Raw genomic sequence first — 16915 nt, 5'->3', positions numbered from 1 at the left:
TCACCTCTTCTTCCACTTCCTCTAATTTTTGCTTCGCCTCTTTTATTTCCCGGTGCGTCTCCTCAAGTTCGTCCTCCAAGGCTACCGTGACCGTCTCTATGTGCATCCTCACCTGCCGGTCCTTTGTCTCCATTATCTCTGTCACCTCGTCCACCCTCATTGTCAGTTCCTCACGTACCATCTGACATTCCTTTTGTGTTGCTATTAATTCGTTTTTAATGTCCATTTTGTGTCGCTTTTAAACCCCCGATGATTGCAGTGTTCTTTTCCACTTGGTCCGCTAGTTCCCTTTGTCCGACTGTCAGCTGTTCTACTCCCTTCGTCAGACCCTCTATTCCCCCCTGTAACCTAGCCGTATTATTTCTCACCTCTTTCTCCATACGCTTCTCACCTCGCTTTACCTCCTCGCGTAGCCCCGAGACCTCCTCACTCACACCTCGTCGTATCTCCTCTTTCATCTCCTCCATCTCCTTTGTAGATGCCACCCTCATCTGTCCCAATTCATCCCTCTGAGCATCCAATTTGGTTTCTACCCCGATTTTTACCTCCTCTATCTGCTCTCCCATTTGTTTAATTTCTCGGGCGGATTGCTCCCCTATCTCCCGCAATTTGCCTTCCATCCTATTTTCTAGCCCCATTAACCCATTCTTTACCTCTTTTATCCCGTTGTCTATCTTCCCTATTTGGGCACTGGTACCCCTCACTTCGTCCCTCATTACCCCCATCATTCTGCTTTCCATTTTCTCACTATCAGCCCTCCTTCTGTCTTCCATTTCTTCGCCCGACTTAACCATAAAGGCCTTTATTTGTTCCATAAAAAGGTTCAAATCCACCGGTGCTGCTACGGTCACGGGCGCGGCTAAATTTGGCGCCACAATAACCATGTGCGCGAGGGCGCCATTATGTGCGCCTGATACCCCCTCAACCACATTGCCAATGTTCTCCTCCTCTCTTTCATCCACATACATTTCCCCGAGGTCCTGGGTCGATTCTACCCCGTCTATCTCTCCCACCGGCATCCCGTCGCCTTGACCAGCCATGGCGCGATTTCAAAATTCGGGTTTTGTAAAACAAAAGCAATTTCGGTACTTTGTAATTTTGAGCGCGTTAAGCGCGCTTCGGGTCCAATCCCACTTCCCGACACCAATTGTTACTGATCGCGGTTTAGGATGTTGTTTGCCGAGCGAAGGCTCCGCGACCGAACAGTTGTTCCCCGACTCACCCGATTCACCCAGAACTTTGGCCGTATCGCACCGCAGCTGCCCAATCTGGGAAAAGACTAAAACGACGAAATGCAAAGAGGAAAAGGAATAAGACGAGAAGACGGACAGAAGAGTAATTGGATTTATTATACACACAAGCAAAAAGAAAGCAGTCACGTTTATTTACAACACATAAGACGCAGGTGACACAGTGCAAATACTAGCTTATACAGACTTAATTAACCCAGGGACAGAACAAACAAAACAAACTCACGTACACAAGAAGGGTGGAAAGGCAGGAGGTGGATGGCTGGAGGGAGAGGAAGGTCCAAGGGGGTCCTGCAGCACGATCGGCGCGTTTAGCAGCCGCCGTTCCTTCGCGGCCCTGCTCAAAACCGCCGTCCAGGCCCCAAGCGGCTGTTGGGTGTTGTTGCTGCTGTGGCCGCCGCTTGCTTTGCCAGGACTCGTCTGACTCGTCTGGTCCAAACCCTCAACTCAACAACACTCTTGCACGTCTCCCTGTCCAACCACTCTTTCTCTCTCTTGGTCCAACCACTCTTTCTCTTTCTTGGTCCAACCACTCTTTCTCTCTCTTGGTCCACTCACTCCTCACCACCGACTCTTAACGCAACCAACGCAACCACTGACCACCACCGACTTCTTGCGCGCGCGCCTTTATAGCGCCTCTGGCGATCAAGCCGCCGGCCTTTAGGATACGCCCATCGGTGTGCTCACCTCGGCCCTGGTTGGTCACGCGACCCTCTGGCTCCGCCCTTGAGGACGACGGGCGGGCACGCCCCTCTTCCCCGACCCGAGCACATGTTCAATGGTGGTTTTGGAGGGGATGTAATTGGCAATCGAGGCTTGGCAATGACGAAAGGGGATGTGAAAGGAAATGGAGATTTTGGGGATGGGAATGAAAGGGGATCTATTCTCTTTCACTGGTGCAATGGAGTACTTCAATTAATGGGAGACACAGCCTTACTCTAAAACACAGAATAAGATATAACTATCGAACAGGGGTATTTCTATTATTGGCTGACGTGTATGCTTGTGGACTAATTATGGGATGCCCTTTCACCTTTACACAGCTCCGGAGGCAGGGGGCGCAGAATAAACAATAATAATAATAATAAAGCACACAATCAAAAAAATATACAGTCCTCATATCCGCAACAATATATACATCGCCCATTTATATTACACAGTCTGGCAGGATGGTGCTTGGTTAGTGCTCTTACCTTCAAGGTATCTCGTCTGAGTTTGACTCTTGGTCTGACAAACTGTCGGATTGGTGCTTCCCGTGCAGCACAATATTAAGGTAGCTGTCCCATGTGATGGGGTTCACTTTTGGACATTTACAAGGAGTCTTCCATTGCTTTTTAGAAAAGAGTAGGCCACCGTATACTGGTACGCTCGTGAAAATTTTCAGCAACACACTGAAAGGGGGTATGTATAATGTATAATTATCTGCCTAGATGTACATTCTCAGCTGTAGATATATTGTTAACCTGGTGTTGGGTGACCCATGTACCCCAAAAGGGATATGGGAATATTAACAAAAATGGGGAAGAAAGTGGGATGTATGGGGCATATGGAGGAAGGAAGGGGAACTTTGGAAGAATTCTGTTATTTCAGATATATGTAGCATGTAAACGGTTCCAGCATTCCTGATGCATGGTACAGGCACAGTTCTGGATGAAGACTACTCAGTCTCAGGTTAACCTTGACTTTCTGGACAAGCTACTAGTTGGGGTGCCTTCACTTTTTAATTTGGATCTTTCCAACTGCAACCAGTTGTTTGGCAACGTTGGGGTTTTTTGTTCTGAAGTTCTAAATATATTATTTTTGCCTGTTTAGCAGACAGTTTTATATCTATATGGTATCATTGGTTTGATTATCACGTCAATTTCAGAATGCATGGTAGCATTTAAAAAAACTTGAGTTCCTTCGACTATCGAACATTGATGTTGTTCCCACGTCCTCAAAAAAGATTGCTTTTCTGCTGTTGTCAAAATAAAATGTAAGGACCGAGGAATTTTGTGTTTTACTAGTTGTTAACTAACTACGTTAATTTGACATTGCAACTCCGTCCCCCACCACCACCCATCTCCTTCCCCCCTCCACACCCCGGAAGGGCCTGAACTCTCCTTTGATCGGTCCACTTCCACATGTATTTCATCGAAACCACTTGTTCCTGATCCATATGAGAAAAAACGGTATGACCGGTATTTGTGCCACCATTATAGAAAGATATACACGACGTTCCACAAGCATTGTACTTTTCATCATTGTTTATTTTCTCTCTCTTTTCTCTCTCTCTCTCTCTCTCTCTCTCTCTCTCTCTCTCTCTCCCTCTCCCTCTCCCTCTCCCTCTCCCCCTCCCCCTCTCCCTCTCCCTCTCTCTCCCTCTCCCTCTCCCTCTCCCTCCCTCCCCCTCTCCCTCTCCCTCTCCCTCTCTCCCTCTCCCTCTCCCTCTCTCTCTTTCTCTCTCTCTCTCTCTCTCTCTCTCTCTCTCTCTCTCTCCCTCTCTCCCTCTCTCTCTCTCTCTCTCTCTCTCTCCCTCTCTCCCTCTCTCCCTCTCTCTGTCGCTGTCTCTGTCTCTGTCTCTCCCTCTCTCTCTCCCCCTCTCCCTCTCCCTCTCCCTCTCCCCCTCTCCCTCTCCCTCTCCCTCTCCCTCTCCCTCTCCCCCTCTCCCTCTCCCTCTCCCCCTCTCCCTCCCCCTCTCCCTCTCCTTCTTCCCCTCTCCCTCTCCCTCTCCCTCTCCCTCTCCCCCTCTCCCTCTCCCTCTCCCTCTCCCTCTGTCTCTCTCTTTATGTGTTCTGTTTTCTTTTGTTGGTATGTGTTATCACTCTACAAAGTTTATATCTTGTTTTGTTTTCGAGGCAGGGTGTACGTTGGGCCCTCTCCGATACCAGGTGCTGGAGAGGGTTTGTTTGCATTGTCAACCACGGAAGGAGGCACTGTGATGGCATTTTACAATGGCATACGCCTCACTCATGAGGAGGTGAGACCTGTGTCGTAATTGTGTCACTACTCGTGTTATTTGCTTTTTGTGGCTGTCGTGACTCTTTTTCAACCCTGTGCCAATTTTTATGAAGATGCTAGCGTGTGGGGTCCCCCTTTCCATCCTTCAGGTTGATGGCCGTGACTGGTCACTGAATGCAAACACAATATCACTGGATGAGGAGACTGTGATCGATGTGCCAAAAGACAAATCAGCCACGTCCCTGTACTGCGCTTCTCTTGGACACAAGGCTAATCACTCATTCATGCCGAACAGCAAATATGACATGTGAGATACTGCAGCCTGCTTCATACCTCTTTAAAATGTCATTGTAACTCCGTTTGTTACTTGCAAAAATCTAAGATTTTTCAAGTATATGGGTTGGTCCTTTTGCGTTTGTTTGTCTGTCTGGTTGTATGTCTAATGCCGACAGGTCACAATTTGAAACAGATCTTCACAAAATGGTAGTTTGTCATTAGCAAGAAGTCTATTGATTGTGAGGTAAAAAGGTCAACATAGGCCAAAGGTCAACTACTTACAGTCGTGGCCAAAAATATTAGCACTCTTGCACTTTTTTCAAATAACTCACAATTTTCTCTAAAAATAAGTTGAAATTGACAAAAGTATTTGCTCTCCACAATTCTTTATTTCACTGTTAATATTACAGAACCTTTGTTTTTGATTCAGAGTTCAATATATCCTTTTGAATCAGAAAATAAAAATAAATGGCATTGACAAAATTATTGACACCCTCGACTTAATATTTGGTAGCACTCCTTTGGACAAAAAAACTGCAGTCAAGCGCTTCCTGTAGCCATGAATGAGCTTCCTACACATCTCTACTGGCAGTTTGGCCCACGCTTCTTGTGCAAACTGCTCCAGTTCTCCCAGATGTGAAGGGTTCCTTCTCCCAACTGCTGTTTTCAGATCTCTCCACAGGTGTTCAATGGGATATAGATCTGGACTCATTGCTGGCCACTTCAGAACAGTCCTGCATTTTGTCTTGAACCATTTCTGGGTGCTTTTTGAAGTGTGTTTGGGGTCATTGTCCTGCTGCAAGACCCATGACCTTCGACGGAGACCCAGCTTTCTGACACTGGGTTGAACATTGTGCTCCAAAATGCCTTGGTAATCTCCTGATTACCCTCGCCTGAGGAGAGAGTATTGCATTTGAGTCCATTTGTTTGTCTGTCTGTTTCTCCACATAGAATAAATATGATTACTCCCGCTAGGGAGTAATGCATTCGATCGTGTCCGTCCGTGTGTATGTGTGCGTATGTGTGTTCGTATGTTCGTGTGTTTGTGAACAAGATATCTGGAAAAGTTCTGAACGGATTTGGATGAAAGTTGGTGGGATGATTGCCCTTGGGATAAGGAAAAATTGATTAGTTTTTGGTGAAGCTCAGGATATTATTCCGGGTCCAGGAATTTTTTAAAGGATTTTTTACCATTGGAAGATAGGGCTCCAACTTGACACACGGCGGGAGTATGCGCTCTACTGAGTGGCGTTCTAGTTTTCTCTGCAACCGTTGGTCCGATTGTCAGGAAATTTTCACCATAGGTGCAACTGCAACTCCACGTGTAGATTTTTTAAATGATAACTATGACGTCATAGGTCACGTGGTTCGACCGTCATCTTGGAAAAACCGAAAAACTTTGCACCTCTATATCTCTGAAAGTGCTGCATAGAAAAATTGAGACATGGCTCATTGTAAAGAACTCTCCGTCGGGAATAAAATATGTTAATGATGATGTCATAGGTGCCTCCATTATGATGTCATAATTCGACAAGTACAAAACTTCATCCTATCAAGTTGAAATTTATTGAGCGTCATGTCGGCATAAATTAGTGGAGAAAAAAAAAATGATCACGACATCGGTCACGTGGTTCGGCCGCCATCTTGGAAAAAACGAAAACATTTGCACCTCGATATCTCTGAAAGTGCTGCATAGAAAAATTGAGACATGGCTCATTGTAAAGAACTCTCCGTCGGGAATAAAATATGTTAATGATGATGTCATAGGTGCCTCCATTATGACGTCATAATTCGACAAGTACAAAACTTCATCCTATCAAGATGAAATTTATTGAGCGTCATGTAGGCATAAATTAGTGGAGAAAAAAAAAAGATCACGTCATCGGTCACGTGGTTCGGCCGCCATCTTGGAAAAAACGAAAACATTTGCACCTCTATATCTCTGAAAGCGCTGCATAGAAAAAAATGAGACATGGCTCATTGTAAAGAACTCTCCATGTGGAATAACATCTGTTAATGATGATGTCATAGGTGCGAAGATGAAATTTCTTGAGCATAATCTAGCAATAAATTAGTGGAGAAAAAAAAATATATTGACATCATCAGTCACGTGGTTCGGCCCCCATATTTGTTTGAACACAAAAGCCTTAAAAACCACTGAAAATAAATCCTGGCGAGGGTTTGCAATCTCTGATTGCTCTTTCTTGTTTCATTATGCTATGCACACATTGAAGGCACCCAGTGCCAGAGGCAGCACAGCAACCCCAAAACATCACTGAACCTCTGGAGATGGGCTTGTAGCCTTGAGATTGTCCATGCTTGGCTAGAATCTTGCGTCTGACCTCCTCGGACAATTCTCTGCTTTTCTTTCTTTTCTCCATGCTCAGTGTGGTGCACACAGTGACACAAAACAGCAGAATGACTCCTTTTCTCTATTCAAACTGGTTGAATGAGTGATTGTTATATTGCAGGCACCTGCAACTCACCAAAGGTGAGTTTAATTCCAAAGTGAAGGAGAATTACCTGCTTGAAATCTAATTATTTCTAACAACTTCTAAAAGGTGCCAATAATGTTGTCCTGGCCATTTTAGGATTTCTTTGTGGAATAAGTTAAGATTTATTAATTTTTCCAGCTTTTTTGTTTTGTTCCACTGCAAACATATGTGGATACCAAAATATTTTTTAATTTCAACAATTTTCTGGAAGAAATGGTGCATTATTTGAAAAACGTGCAAGGGTGCTAATATTTCTGGCCACGACGAAGTGTAATTTCTAAAATTGTCACTTTTCATCCGATTGACTTTAAATTTGAAGAAGATTTGCATATTTCGTCATTGATTTCAACCACAAATTATTTTTGATGTCAACGTAGGACAAAAGGTCAACATAGGCGAAAGGTCAACAACTTAGGTGGGATTTCTAAAATTGTCAATTTTCATCTGAATGACTTGAAATTTGAAAAGGATTTGCATATTTGGTCATTGAATTCAACCACCAATTATTTTGAGGTCAACATCGGTCAAAAGGTCAATATAAGCCAAATTTCAAAAATTGTCAAATTTTATCCGATTGACTTGAAATTTGAAGAGGATTTGCATGTTTGGTCATTTCATTCAACAACCAATTATTTTTAAGGTCAAAGTTGTTTTATGTATTGTGTTGTGCTATGCAACACATCTTTCTTCTTTGTATGTGTTTATGCCATCACCGAAGTTATTATGTTTTCGGGTTGTCCATCAGGCTTATCCGTCCATGCGTCCGTCCGTGCTTCCGTAATAGGTTTTTAACTCAACTGGACTACCGTACAGTTGAGTTCATCACATACTGAACCCTCCGGCGTCCGTCGTCTGTTGTCGTTGTCGTCGTCTGTCGTCTGTCGTCCGTTAACTTTTCGACGTTAACACTCCAGCGTCCACAAATATCAACCGATTCTGATCAAACTTGACATGCAGCATCCTTACCCCAAGGACCAGGTTGGTATTACATTTCAGCCCGATCCGTTGAAAAATGGCGGACTTAGGCGACCATTTTGTTTTTGGTCATGAAAACGACGTTAACACTCTAGCGTCCACAAATATTAACAGATTTTGATCAAACTTAGAATGTTTAACCCTTACCACACAAGGTAGGTTGCTATTGCATTCCAACCCGATCCGTCACAAAATGGTCACCATAAGCTGCCGTATTGTTTTCAGCTCCGAAACGACGTTGAGACTCTAACGTCCACAAATATTTATGGATTTTGATCAAACTTGGTGTGTGAGACTCTTACCACACAAGGTAGGTTGCTATCGCATGTCAACCCGATCTGTCACAAAATGCCCGCCATAGGCCAGCATATACAAGTATAAGGATACAAGGACCTTAAAATTATTACACACGGTTGTTGGCTTTTCATTAAAGTCAAATCTAGTACAGACAACTGACCTACTTTAAAGTTGTCCAGTCAGTTCAGTTGAGTTCTGCTTCCCTGGAAGCTCTAGTTGTTGCTGAGATAACTTAAGAACGACTAAAGGGATCTAAGTCAAACTTGTTTCAGGTAATGACATAAATATTAATTGATTTGATTTTGGGGACACAAGGTCAAAGGTCAGAGGTCCGATTTGGTAAAAATTCTGTTACTGAGCTAACTTGTCAACCAAGAATGGGAGTATGACCAAACTTGATATAAGTATATATTATGATGCAAAGTTGAACTGCTTAGATTTCGGTATCAAGAGGATAAAGTTCAGAGTCCGTAATCGGTTTTTGTTACCACGATAACTTGAGAACAGCTGAAGGGAACCAAGTCAAACTTTGTACAAGTATGTATCATGATGTAAAGACAAACGGATTGCATTATGGGGTCAAGAGGTCAAACATCAGAGTTCCTGTTTGCAAAAATTCTGCTACTGTGCTAACTTGTGACCCAGTGGTGGGGTTTTGACCAAGCTTGGTATTAGTATGTATTATGATGCAAAGATGAACTGATTCGATTTCAGCATCAAAGATCAGAGGTCATGTCAGGTAACTGTGATACTTGATACTGTAAAACTGTAATACTTCAGAACAGCTGAAGGGATTTAAATCAAACTTGGTACAAGTATGTATAATGATATAATAATAATAATGTGGACGGAGACATATCGGTCGATGTCGTGACTTTGAAAAGTGCCATTCTAGTTATTTTATATTTTTCTTTGTCTCTCTTTTTGTTAATGTATTGAGATAAGCTGTAGGCCTCATTTGCGACTCATTGGGACTGACACAATCTGTCAATTTCCCGACCCGGATCTCAGTCAACGGAGCATCTTCTCTTCTCGACTTGCTTATGACAAATTTCCCTGCAAATATCTGCTGCTCGTATGCTCCAATCAGTTCTTCTGATCATGTGCTTGTTATAGTGGATATCTCTCTGGCCATTCTCAGAGAGCCTCCTCAACATCGACGAGTTTGGCATTTCACTCAGGCCAACTGGCATGGTCTTCAAGCAGCCATCAATCATCTGGACTGGTCTCCCATCGCGACCGCCTCTGACATCAACTCATCCTGGGAATTCTTCCAAAGTAAGTTGCTCTCTCTCATGCACAGATTTATCCCATCTCGCCTTCAGTTGTCATACCCTTCCTCCCGTCCATGGTACACTGAATCTTGTGGTGAGGCAGTTGCCCTGAATCAACTTGCCTTTGCCTCTTGGAAGGCTAATCCAACTGAAGGCAATCTCAGTTCCTTCCACCAAGCTTACCAAGGCCCTTCTCCCCCGATCGCTCAGTTTGGCCGGGCGGCCAGCTCAAGGAAGAGTCCTGGTTGTTCCAAACTTCTTCCATTTTTTTTTTTTTTTTTTTTTTTGTATTCAAGATCGAGGATCGTGAAAGAGCTAACATTAATCACACAAAAAGTCAAACCGACACATAAAACACAAAAATAAGGGGAGCGGTAGACAAGATGGGGAGGGAGGGGGAAGGACACAAACACAACATTTGAGAGCAGGGACATCGGGAGAAATGTTGGAGGGGGAGGGCTTGGGGGGAGGTGGGAGAGGTATAAAACATATGAACACTGCAAGGACTTCCAGGAAAGAAGTTGGAATTTCAAAAAAAGTGTATCTGGGGTGAATTTAGCAGGGGTAGAAAAGGTCAAGGTTTTGGATGGGGGAAGATAAGAGATGGTGAACAGCTGTTTTAAAGACCTGAAGGGAGCAGTGGGATTGAACGGAGTGGGGGAATTTGTTCCCGAGGCGGGAGAAAAGGGGAATGAAAGAGTGAAGGTGAGCAGAGAGCCTAGATTTTGGCAGTTTAACCATAAGAGGGTTGCAGGCAGATCTTGTGCGACCTGAAGGAATATTGGGGGGACAGAGCACAGAGAGAGCTGGGGGAGCAAGGCTGGAGAGGAGTCGGTAGAAGACAGAAAGACCACCAACCTGCCTGCGGTGAGTGAGTGAAAGGCCCTCGGAGTTAGCTTCATTGCAGGAGATTCCAATGATTCTGAAAGCTTTGGTTTCAACAGCGTGAAGCCGAGCTCGGTGTGAGGCAGGAGCACCGGCCCAGAGGGGGGAACAGTATTCCATTGAGCTGCAGATGAAAGCCTTGTATGTGGTGATGAGATCAGGTGTGCCAAGGAAGGATTTCGCACGACGGAGGATGCCCAGTCGGCGACTGGCTTTGGAAGCCAGCTTGGAAATGTGGTTTTCCCAAGAAAGATCATGGCAGATAGTGAGACCCAAAAGCTTGAGCGACAGAACTTCTTGGAGAGGATTGTTGAGAAAGTAGATGGGAGTGTTTTCCAGTCGGTCTTTCGGAGAGATATTGTAAGAGTGTGAGATTTGTCAGGATTGAAAGACATGTTCCACTTGTTTGAGCAGTCTGTGATTTTGTACAGGTCTGCAGAGAGTGAGGAGGCTGCAGACTGCCGATCTGAGGTATGACGAATGGAGCGGCAGATAGTGGAGTCATCAGCAAAGAGATAGAGACGATTTTCCAGAGAGTCAGAGATCATTGATGAAGACCAGAAATAGCACAGGGCCCAGAACACTACCTTGGAGAACTCCAGCCAGAACAGGAAGGGGAGATGAGAGAAATCCATTCAGGGCCACACGTTGCCTACGATCAGAGAGGAAGTCCGCAAGCCATGAGTGGAGATTTCCATGGATACCATAGGAGGAGAGTTTGGTGAGCAGAGCGGGGTGCCAGACCGTATCGAAGGCACGTTATATGTCAAGTGAGACAGCTCTGATTTCCTGTTTGGCATTGAGGACCTCCATCCATTGTTGAGACAGCAGAAGCAGCATGTCCAGAGTAGAGTGACCTGGTCTGAATCCAAATTGATGATCAGAGATCTAGCCATTGGAGAAGAGGAAGGATTTGATATCCGAAGCAATGATGGATTGCATGACTTTGCTGATAATTGGAAGCAGGCTGATTGGTCTGTAGTTGCAAGGATCTGTTTTTGCACCTTTTTTGTGTAAAGCGGTAATGTTTGCTGATTTCCAAGATGCTGGCAGATGACCTTGAGCAAAAGATAGGGTGAAAAGAACAGAGAGAGGATGAGATAGAGCAGCAGAGCAGGATTTTAGGACCCGTGGGCTGATGCCGTCTGGTCCAGTTGCAGAATCAGAGTCGAGGTTTGACAAAAACTTCTCCACCTTGTCAGGAGAGAAGGACACAGAATCCAGGAGCAGTTGGGTTCGACTGGGAAAGGTGGGAACAGAGAGAGATGGGTTTGGGACTCAATATTTTGAGGCAAACACAGAGTTGAGGCATTTGGCTTTGTCACGTGCGGTGTCAACTGTGTAGCCATTTGAGGTAAGAGAGGGGATGGAGGAGGAACAAATACCAGAAACGGATTTGACCAGCCGCCACCAGGATTTGGAGGAAGGAGACAGGCTTGAGAGTTCAATCTTGAGTGTGGAGAGATTGTGCTTCCTGGCACTCCTGAGGGTAGACACACACTTGTTCTGAGCTTGGTGGAAGGAACTGAGATTGCCTTCAGTTGGATTTGCCTTCCAAGAGGCAAAGGCAAGTTGTTTCAGAGCAACTGCCTCACCACAAGATTGAGTGTACCATGGATGGGAGGAAGGGTAAGACAACTGAAGACGAGATGGGATAAATCTGTGCATGAGAGAGAGCAGTTTGCTTTGGAAGAATTCCCAGGAAGAATTGATGTCAGAGGCAGTAGAGATGGGAGACCAGTCCAGTTGATTGATAGCTGCTTGCAGACCGTGCCAGTCAGCCTGAATGAACTGCCAGACTCGTTGGCGCTGAGGAGGCTCTCTGAGAATGGCCAGAGAGATGTGCACTTTAACAAGCACATGATCAGAAGAACCGATTGGAGCAGAAGAAGAATTAACAAGAATTACGGAAGAATCTTCAATTTAAGAATTATGGAGGCCACTGTGCTCTTGGGAACCTTCAATGCAGCAGAGATTTTTTTTGTCGGCTTCCCCCGATCTGTGCCTCGACACAATCCTGTCTCTGAGCTCTGCAGGCAGTTCCTTCGACCTCATGGCTTGGTTTTTGCTCTGATATGCATTGTCAGCTGTGAGACCTTTTATAGACAGGTGTGTGCCTTTCCAAATCATGTCAATTGAATTTACCACAGGTGGACTCCAATCAAGGTGTAGAAACAATCTCAAAGATGATCAAGAGAAATGGGAGGCATCTGAGGTAAATTTCAAGTGTCATAGCAAAGGGTATGAATACTTATGTCAATGTGATATTTCAGTTTTTTCTTTTTAATAAATTTGCAAAACTTTCTAAAATCCTGTTTTCTCTTTGTCATTATGGGGTATTGAGTGTAGATTGATGAGGGAAAAAATGAATTTAAACGATTTCAGCATAAGGCTGCAACATAACAAAATGTGAAAAAAGTGAAGGGGTCTGAATACTTTCTGAATGCACTGTATCTCAAAAAGTTGTGGACAGATTTGGATGAAACTTGTTGGAGAGGTTGTGTGTGTGACAATGACTAATCGATTCAATTTTAGTGAAGATCCAAATATGGATTCGGATTTGAGAGTTATTTAATTTTGTACATGATTCTTCACCGTAGAGAGATAGGGCTAAAACCAACATATAGCAGGATATCTCAAAAGGTTATGGATGGATTTGGGCGAAGCTTGGTGGACAGGTTGTGTGTGTGACAAGGAAGAATCGATTCAATTTTGGTGAGGATCCGGATCCGGTTAGTAGAATTTTTAAAGTGATTCTTCACCATTGGGAGATCGGGCCAAAAACGATACGTAGCAGGATATCTCAAAAAGTTGTGGACGGATGATTTTGATTAAATGTGATTCTGTATTGTGATTTTCTGGTCTACTTTGGGTGTATCCAAAACGTGGTGGAGGTATGCTCTCTACTGAGTGTCGTTCTAGTTTATCAATGTAGCGTTTTTGAACCTATGCATTTGGAAGCATAATGGTTGAATAATTGCATTTTGATTGTTAGTTATTCTTTAGTTGACCAATCAAATGTCGTTTTTGCTATTCCCCGACCTTCTCCCTCCCCATCTTACCTTTGTTATCACCACTTTTTCATTGCCTTTCTTCCATGTCTCTTCCTGAATGCTCAACATAGTTTTGAGCACCCACGTTTTGGGTCAATCAAGTGTATCCGCACACTGCGCATGGTGGAAGAGGATGAGGAGCTAACAGTGGAGTATGGCTACAATCACCAAACTGCAGGAAAAGCTGGACCAGAAGCACCAGAGTGGTATCTTCAAGAGTTTCTGTCTTTCAAAGCCAGCTTGGAAATCTGATATCCCTACCAGATCACTGCTGCTTGTCTCATTGAGGAAGTCTCAGAAGGACATTGAAGAAACTTAAGCAGCTAATACAAACCCGCTTTTCCCTTCTCCAACTTGTTTTGTCATCAGATTTTGGTATTTACCTGCAACAGCTACCTTTAGGACACATCCTGTCAAGACTATAACCTCTACTTCTCCTCCTGCTACTTCTGTTTGTTTTTTAATGAGAGAAGGCACTATGCACTCTAGAAATCAAACAGGTTTGTGTGAGTGACAGTGATGAACTTATTGTATGAGTTGGTGGATTTCTATTTTTAAATGTGCCGGTCGGAATGTCTCAGGGTTTAACTCTTTGTGCATGGCAATCAGAGATTATCTCTCGGATGAGGATGTGTGAGCTTTTCGCGGATATGCCGCAATGTCTTGTTTACAGACAGATGCACTGTACGTGTCTGCCCAACTCTTACTCCGGGGTCGGGTCGTCTTTTGTACTGATTTCAGAACAAAAGGTTCAAAGTGAAAGTGTCATCATGCCAAAAAGGTGTTTGTTTGTCGCGTGACTTTTGAGTCTATGGGAGTAGGCCTTGCTGTTGTGAAACTTGTGCAGATTTTTCCCAATTCCTTAGAAAGTGACATCTCTGGTTTTGATTCAGACTGGTCACAAACTCTGTGCCTTTAATTAAATTACCAAGTGCTATAATGCTATTATGTAACTGATTAAATAGTCACACACCTTCTTTGCAATGCCAAATGATTGTTCTTTACATATGCAATGAATTTCATCAACTGAATGCCAACCAGGATGTATTAACAGCCGTGGGAAGCGAGATGATGCTGATGTTTGGAGCTTTCGCCAAATTTTCCTCTGAGGCTAATACTTGAAACAGCCACATCGCACTTCGCATGGGGCTTTTTGTTGATGTTGTTGTTTAGGGGAGGGGAGCCGTTAGTTACAGGAGCGAGTAGAACTGACAGTGGGACAAACAGGAAAAGAGGAGATTGAAGAGGGGAGGATACACTTGAGCTAGCAAGTAATATGGTTAGGTTAGGAAAGGTTAAAGCGGGTAATAAAGATCATGGGTCAGAATTGGGGATGACCAGATATGGCAACGCAATGCTAGCTTGAAGCCCTGGAGGAAAAAATGGGAATAGCCCATGGAACAGAGACCGGAGTTCCATTTATCAGACCAGAGTCTAATCATTTCTATATCAGTAGAGAGACCCAGCTGCTGTCTGCTTAGAGGAGGGATGGGGTACTGTACGACATAATGTTGAGTTGTTCGCAAAAAGGAAGAGAGGGTTTTCCAAAGCATCAGGGAGGTCATTAATATCGAGGAACAAGACTGGATCCAAAACACTGCCTTGGGAAACTCCAGCTTTCAGGGATATGGGAGGAGAGGGTTCTATTGATGGCAACATGTTGCCTGCGTGAATTGAAGAAGTCAGAAGTCTATGAATGAATGTGGCCAGTAAAGCAGGGTGCCAGACTGCCAGACTGTGTCAAATGCCCGAGATATGTCCAGATAGATGGTTCTAATCATTTGTTTGAGATTGAGGACTTCCAACGATTGCTGAGAAAGTGGCAGAAGCCTTTCCAGAGTTGAGTGACTGCGGCTTAATTCAAACTTATGGAGGTAGGTTGAAAACTGCAAAGACGACTTTGGAAGGAATGATGGATTCCATTACGTTGATTGTAATTGAAAGCAAACTCACTGGCTTGTAGTTGTCGAGGTCTGTTTTTGCACCCTTCTTGTGCAGAGGAGTGATGTTCACTGATTTCCATGCAGAAGGAGGTGGCCAAAAGGGGACAGACTGAATAGGGCAAATAGAGGGGAAGCAAGAATGGCGGAGCATGATTGAGAACATGGGTTAAGGTTAGCAGACATCTGTACCCGTCTCCGAAGCAGGGTCAAGGCTGAGCAGAACTTTCTGTTCCTTCTTGGGGAAGGACACAGGGTCCATTAGACAGTTTCTTCTTTTTTTTAAATCATAATATTATTGGCTTTATTGATTAAATTCATTATTTAACTTGACCACCGACAGACCGATACTCACAGACTCTATTATCTCTATGCAGTTATTTTTCTGCAAAGTCACTGCATGATTGCTTGGGTTGCTTGCTGAAAAATGCACGATGAAGTACTTGCTGAAAAGGTTGCTTTTATATAACTGATCAGGACTTCCTGAATAAGGAAGTACCCGTCTCCGAAGGAGAGCTGAATAAGGAAGCCCATTATTTGAAGGAAGACCTTTAAACGAATAAAATGCTCACTGGAACATATCAAGTGTTGCTGTTTTTCTTTCTTTTTTTTGGTCGTTGGTTGTTATCTCCATATGCTGGTTTCAGAAGGTGGAACGGAGTCCTACTAGGTCTTTTTTTTTTTTTTTTTTTTCTTTTTTTTTTGTATACAGAGTCGAGACTCGTGAAAGAGCTAACATTTATCAACCAAACAAGCAAACAAAGTATATAAAAAGGGGAGCGGTCGACAAGATGGGGAGAGAAGGGGAGGAAGCACACAAACGCAACATTTGAGAGCAGGGACATTGGGAGATGTGTGGGAGGGAGAGGGCCTGGGGGGAGGCAGGATAGGTATAAAACGCAAGGACACCAAGGACTTCCAGGAAAGAAGTCGGCACCTCAAAAAAGTGGATTTGGGGTGAAATTAGCGGGGGTAGAAAAGATCAAGGTTTTGGATTGGGGAAGATAAGAGATGGTGGTGAACAGCCGTTTTAAAGACCTGGAGGGAGGAGTGGGATTGAAGAGAGTGATGGAGTTTGTTCCAGAGGCGGGAGAAAAGAGGAGTGAAGGTGAGCAGAGAGTCTTGATTTTGGCAGTTTAACCATAAGAGGGTTGCAGGCAGATCTTGTGCGACCTGTAGGAATATTTGGGGGACAGAGCCCAGAGAGAGCTGGGGGAGTAAGGCCGGAGAGGAGTCGGTCGAAGACGGAAAGACCACCAACCTGCCTGCGGTGAGTAAGTGAAAGGCCCTCGGAGATAGCGTCATCGCGGGAGATTCCAATGATTCTGAACGCTTTGGTTTCAACAGCGTGAAGACGAGCTAGGTGTGAGGCAGGAGCACCAGCCCAGAAGGGAAAGCAGTACTCCATTGAGCTGCGGATGAAAGCCTTGTATGTGGTGAGGAGCTCAGGTGTGCCAAGGAAGGACCGCACGACGGAGGATGCCCAGTCGGCGACTGGCTTTGGAGGCCAGCTTGGAAATGTGGTTTTCC

The 16915-nt window shown here is 44.4% G+C and overlaps 1 protein-coding gene across 3 annotated transcripts in view; it reads left to right on the top strand.

Annotated features, from left to right (window-relative positions):
• SETD7 (SET domain containing 7, histone lysine methyltransferase) overlaps positions 1-15966 on the top strand; it is a 46281-nt gene extending 30315 nt beyond the window's left edge. For 2 of the 3 annotated variants that reach the window (XM_068113974.2, XM_068113975.2), the window contains 4 exons: positions 3340-3421; positions 4092-4209; positions 4340-4497; positions 13517-15966. In XM_068113974.2, coding sequence (XP_067970075.2) covers positions 3340-3421; positions 4092-4209; positions 4340-4497; positions 13517-13697 — 539 coding nt within the window. In that variant the 3' untranslated portion in view covers positions 13698-15966. Of the gene's footprint in view, positions 1-3339; positions 3422-4091; positions 4210-4339; positions 4498-12542; positions 12625-13516 lie in introns of those variants that run through there. The other variant, XM_068113976.2, reaches the window with a different exon arrangement.
• The last annotated feature ends 949 nt before the right edge of the window (positions 15967-16915 follow it).

Source organism: Myxine glutinosa, chromosome 4 (genome assembly GCF_964187855.1).
Source record: "Myxine glutinosa chromosome 4, kmMyxGlut1.1, whole genome shotgun sequence".
NCBI lineage: Eukaryota > Metazoa > Chordata > Myxini > Myxiniformes > Myxinidae > Myxine > Myxine glutinosa.
This window is presented reverse-complemented; position numbering and strand designations above follow the sequence as displayed.